Genomic DNA, 5,601 nt, shown 5'->3' with positions numbered 1-5,601 from the left:
ATTATAAGACTTTGTTGTTTTGACAAACAAGTTAGTCTATGTTTATCTCTTGATTGAAAACCCATCATGATGATTATTTGCTAGTATTAGGTTGCTTTATTGAAATCTAGTATTTATGTTTAGATTCATGATGTTTTGCCATATCATTGTTATTTTGTCATGTTAGTAGAGTAGATTCTTGTCTAGGTAGTTTGTTAGATTGATTGTTTTTTCTTGTATTTTTACTTGCTTTGTTTTCATTGTATGCTAGTTTAATTAGTTAAACATCTAAATCAAGATCTATTTGTTCGGTTGGTCATTTACAAAGATTTAGTACTAGAAAGTTGTCGTGTCCATGGATTGATATTCGGTTCTTACCAACACTTTATTACAAACGATAGGTACACTTGCCTTACGTGTGTGGTTTAGTTGTAGGTGAAAACCTATTTTAAAACCGGATTTGTGTGGAACTTTTACTTAAATTTTTATATATATATTCACACACGTCAAGTAGACGATAGTTCAAGTAGATCTTTATTGCATGAGCTATATACAAGATCTAGGATTCTTAATCAAGCCAAACGAGATCAAACGAACACGAAAAGGTATGTTTTGATCTTAAAGTTACGTTTTTATTAACGTTTAACCTTGAAACTTAGAACGAGATTAGACCGGGTTTAAATAGAACGTAAAGTTGTGAACTTGATGTTAGAAACAAACTTAAGAAACCCGCGTCTGGTTGCGAATCGTTTAAGATAAACCGAAGGTCTTATATTGAACGTTTTTGAAATTAAAGATCCAAACTTTACATGTTTTTGGGCCAAATCAAATCCAAAACGATCACAGGAATGATCGCGGGATGGTTAAATGTCATACCCGGGGATTTCATGTTGAACGATGATGATTACGGGGAGGATTAGGGACGAACAGGGCTGCAGCTGGATAACTTCGCTGCATGCCAAGTTCGCTGCTGATCAACTTCGTTCCCCAGTAAGTTCGCCAGTATGTTCGCCTGCATGTTCGCCAAGCATGTTCGCCGAATAAGTTCGCCGGACGCTATCTTCGCTGAACACTAACTTCGCCGGACACCAAGTTCGCCGAGTACTAAGTTCGCAAGGACTAAGTTCGCTGAACATTAATTTCGCCTACGCTTAAATTCGCTAACGATAAATTTGCTTAATATTAAGTTCGCCAAAAGTTAAGTTCGTTGAGAAATGAATTAAAATCCTAGTGAAAAATGTGTTAAGACAGTTAACGGAAATAAAATTTTTCCAAGCTGACCTGGCAGCGGTAACCCCGCTGCCAGGGGCGCTGCCCCCGGACCCCCGTTCGTTGTGGGTTATATAAAGATAGATGTACGATATGGGTTATATAAAGGGATTACCATTCAGGTGAGTTTCTAGCCCCATTTCCTTGTTATGTTTTCGGGGCTGTGTGCATACTCAATGTGATAGTTAATACACTTACCTTAAGTGGTAAGCGTATGCCCTATACGAATTATGTATGATGATTGCTCGACGGTGCATGAACGATCTTCGGATATTGCATGGACCGTCAGGTAGTAGTTAACGATATGATTGACATATATGATGTATGTATGTTGTATGCATGAATATATATGATGTATAAATGATGTATGAATGATTAAGTATGATGTAAGTATGATATGTTGCTGGTACGTGAACGCTCTTCGGAGATTGCACGTATTGTCATGGAAAGTACGTAAAGGACCGGTATGTTATAGTAGTACGAAATGAAGGGTGACCAGACCCTAATAATATCCGAGGATGAAGGGTGACCGGACCCTAATAATATCTGAGGATGAAGGGTGACCGGACCCTAATAATATCCGAGGATGGAGGGTACCGGACCCTAATAATATCCGAGGAATGTAGGGCGAATATTCTTTATAACGTAAGGTTAGTTATGAATGTATATGAAAGGATGATGGACAGGTTAAGTATGTAATGCGTACCTACGGGCACGTGTATGTGTATGTATAGTAAGTTAGGTGATTAACTAGAACTCACTCAGCGTAGCTGACTTTTAGTATGCACGCAGTCAAATAGGTTAAGGCAGCTCACGTGATTGAAGACACATGAATGGAATCGAAGATACTGGCATCTCGAAGAAATGTTGTGATGTTTTAAAAGACTATGTTTTGTTTTAAACGACTATGAATGTTTTATAAGACAGGATTTGAAGGTTATGTAAGATATTGTGATTGAAGTTTATATTCCGCGTAAAGTTTTAATCAACTCTGATATTTAGAACTGCGTTTATGAGTAAATCTAACACCAAAGTAGGGCTACAGGTAACGGGGTCTTACAAAACGAACTCGAACTTGAAAATCAATTCATGAGCCGAGCTCAAGCTCTCACGAATAAAAATGAACCGAGCTTAAGCCTAGTTGAACTAGGGCTCGGCTCATTTCCTTTACGCCCTTATTTGCATCACTGTCCCCGGGCTTGGATTTATGTTTGAATGCTATCGGGATGTTAGTGTCTTCAAGATGGACCGAGGCAATTTGGAGATCACTAGACCATCCACATTCACATGCTCAGAGCTTAACCCAACATTAGACAAAAAAAAACAATTTTTTTTCTTTATTCCACCAACAATAAAAGTATATAATCTGCTGACTTTGTTTTATATCATAAAGTTTAATTATTAATTTTTTTTCATATATTAAATAAAAGGATCCAATTACAATAAAGAGGTAGATAAGTGAGCAACAATCTGCATCGTCACCCCTTTTTGAATGACAATCCTAATCCTACTGAAAACAAAGTTATAGTTCTTTGGCGTCGATAAGTTACTATGCATGACTTGTTGAACTTTTTTAAGAAACGTAATAGCTTCGGGCGCAAGGGACCCTAACGTATGGAAAACAACTTTTCATAGTCACTACCGGGAAATATTAGCCATACGTGGGGACTCTTGGGGTGTCCCAAGATAGTTTTAACATCTATTATTCTTGCATCTCTTCTACAAATTTATAAAAGTTCACTGGGGTTACTGTCATACTCAAAAGAAAACAACTTACCACACATGGACAAAAAGATAATCGTAAAACTCACTGAAACAAGACCATATCAGTCACAGCCTTCTAGCTTCTAGTCCAAAAACATTCAAAAACACTACATCCAAAAACAAAAATATTCAACAAAAAAAAAGTTTCAATGTTGTCATGTCAGCAAATTATGCATCTATGAGCCGGAACCATGACCAAGTAAAATCACGATAGTTACCCCGTGGGCCCGGCTCACAGACATAGACCATGATCAATGCTTCCCGGATCGACTCACAACCACAATCAAGAGCACCACAATCTAAAGAAAGAACGAGTTTCTAAGCTTCTCTTCAAACGAATCGAGGCGAGCATTGGCACCTTTTTTCTCCTTTTCATCCTTCATCAAAGGTCGAACCAACTCATTCACAACCTTTGAAATATTTTCCAATATTTCAACAACTTTATCCTTTGTATTAGCAAAGATCCAACGTAAAACCCGTGAAACCGGATTTGAGTCATCAGCGATACCCTCACGTTCATCACAAACGCTTTGATCTGTTACAAGTATTACCATAAACAATACAGTGTTAGCAAAATACAAAAAAAGAAAGAAAAAGAAAACACCAACCTTAAACATATATACACCTTCACGAATGGATTCACGAAGCTCGCGTACCACCTCGTTGTTCATAATGGCGCCCCAAACGGCTGGGTCTTTCGATAAGGATTTGACCATTCTCTAGATGATGAAAATGAAACCAATTAACCAAATTCAAGCTAACAATTAATCCTTGGTTGCTTTTAATCAATGTTTATTAGCAAAAACCATAACTAAACAAAAACAATATATATTTTAGTATGTTTCAATAATTATATTGATGCATATCCAAAACAATAATCTTATGAAATAAATGTTTCTAAGTTTCAAACATATGTATGAGGATACCTGAACCAAAGGCTCGGTTTGCAACAGATGAAAAGCATCAAGAACATTATCCTTTTGCAATGCACTTGTTGAGTAACATAGCTGCATCGACGGTTCACTCCAGTCTAACTCCGATCCTGATCTCCGAAGACTGGTTGGGCTTGAAATCGTTTCAATCCCATCGTCACTAGAACCATCATCGGACCGACATGTATCCCGGTTCTTCATCAATTGGGCAAGCGAAATCGGCTCAAGAACCCTAACATTCATCAAATTCAACTCAATTTAACACACAATTATTGAATATTTTTAAAAATCGTGTTTTGTGAGAAATCTTTTCAATTTTGTTGCGGTTTTTGAGACATTTTCACATCTATTGTTATCTTGGTTTGAAAGCACGGTTTGTCCCAATCTCAACAAGCCGTCTTCAATTCTTAAACAAATCTCGATTTTAGTATTGGCATAACATATCAAACATGACACGATAAGACACTATTAAATGAAGTGTCAGACACAAACATTACATGATAGCTAATCGTGTCATCTTTTCCAAACAAGTTGACATACCAATCAAAATAAATCATGCATATGCAATTAAACAAAAATTACATAAACATTATAAAAGTTTTAATTACTATATAAACATTATATAATCCATAAAACATTTAAACCAAAAATATCCATAAAGCCTTCAATAAAATATATTTACTTCTTTAAAGCAAATAAAGATGTTAAGATTAAACCCAAACCGTGTCAGAAATTGCAAGCCCTAACTAACTCACATCAAACAATTTCTCATCAAACACCATTATTTAAAAAAAATCACAAACAATAAAAGTATAAAACTATAAATATATAAAACTTTACTCATGAAGAGAAGAAACTGCATGTTGCACTTCTTGTTCCGTAGGCACACCACCAAACACTAAATCATCATAAAACGCATGCACACTATCACCACCGTCACTCATAACACCACCATCACATCAACATACTCCCAATCATACTCCTCACTGCCCACCGGTGACGTGGTCAGCCAGTTATGCGACTCCGTGACAGGGTGGTTAAGAAAAGAACGTGGCGGTGAAGTAGTAATATTATTATTATTATTATTATTATTATTATTAAGAGACAAGGTGGTGTTTAAGTACTGTTGGTTATTATTATTATTATGGTTACCAGTAGTGGTACTAGTTCTTGTGGTATATGATTGTTGCCACCTATGCCGGACCTCATGGCCCTGTGGACGGTTTTCAGCATCCTGCCGCCACCGCCGCCCATACGTGGACCGTATGATCTTCTCATTGTGTGTGGTGTGATGGTGTTGTTGGGAGGTTGTGGGAGTTGTAGATAGGTGTGTGTTTATGAGGCCGTGTAAAGTGGATATACGGTTACTATATTATTATTATTATATTATATTATATTTTGTGAGTGATGATTTATGATGAGATTGAGAATAAGAATGAGAATGTTTTTAATGGTTTTAAAGTAAGTTTTAAATGTTAATAAAAGATGAGATCTTTTTAAAATGATGTACACGAGTTGAGTTGCTTTCAAGAAAGGTTATTATATTTTTTATTTTGGATATGATTTGATTCTTAAATAATATTATGGTGGTTTTTCAGTAAGTACGTAGCTCGTGCAAGGCCGGTTGCGTGTAACCGAAGATTGAACACGTGTAACC

General features: G+C 36.4%; 1 protein-coding gene across 1 annotated transcript; it reads right to left on the bottom strand.

The window, feature by feature from the left end:
- Window positions 1–3,236: 3,236 nt before the first annotated feature.
- LOC143633205 (uncharacterized) lies at window positions 3,237–5,051 on the bottom strand. Its single transcript, XM_077101556.1, has 4 exons — window positions 4,785–5,051; window positions 3,939–4,176; window positions 3,638–3,731; window positions 3,237–3,547 (listed from the first exon to the last, which is right to left on the bottom strand). Exons 1-4 carry the CDS (start codon window positions 4,886–4,888, stop codon window positions 3,312–3,314), a joined length of 672 nt encoding a protein of 223 aa, XP_076957671.1. The 5' UTR covers window positions 4,889–5,051; the 3' UTR covers window positions 3,237–3,311.
- Window positions 5,052–5,601: the final 550 nt, after the last annotated feature.

The sequence above is a fragment of the Bidens hawaiensis genome, unplaced genomic scaffold (genome assembly GCF_021521415.1).
Source record: "Bidens hawaiensis isolate Kalapana, Puna unplaced genomic scaffold, B.hawaiensis_p1.1 tig00000512_1, whole genome shotgun sequence".
Taxonomy (NCBI): Eukaryota; Viridiplantae; Streptophyta; class Magnoliopsida; order Asterales; family Asteraceae; genus Bidens; species Bidens hawaiensis.
The sequence above is the reverse complement of the archived record's forward strand: the minus strand, read 5'-3'. Positions and strand labels throughout refer to the sequence as shown.

Excerpts from the sequence above, each read along its gene's own strand:
- LOC143633205 (XM_077101556.1), bottom strand. The coding sequence starts at position 4,888 with ATGAGTGACGGTGGTGATAGTGTGCATGCGTTTTATGATGATTTAGTG. Across the intron at positions 3,732-3,938 it reads AAACCGAGCCTTTGGTTCAG|AGAATGGTCAAATCCTTATC; the intron begins GTATCCTCATAC and ends TTCATCATCTAG. Across the intron at positions 3,548-3,637 it reads TCGTGAATCCATTCGTGAAG|ATCAAAGCGTTTGTGATGAA; the intron begins GTGTATATATGT and ends TACTTGTAACAG.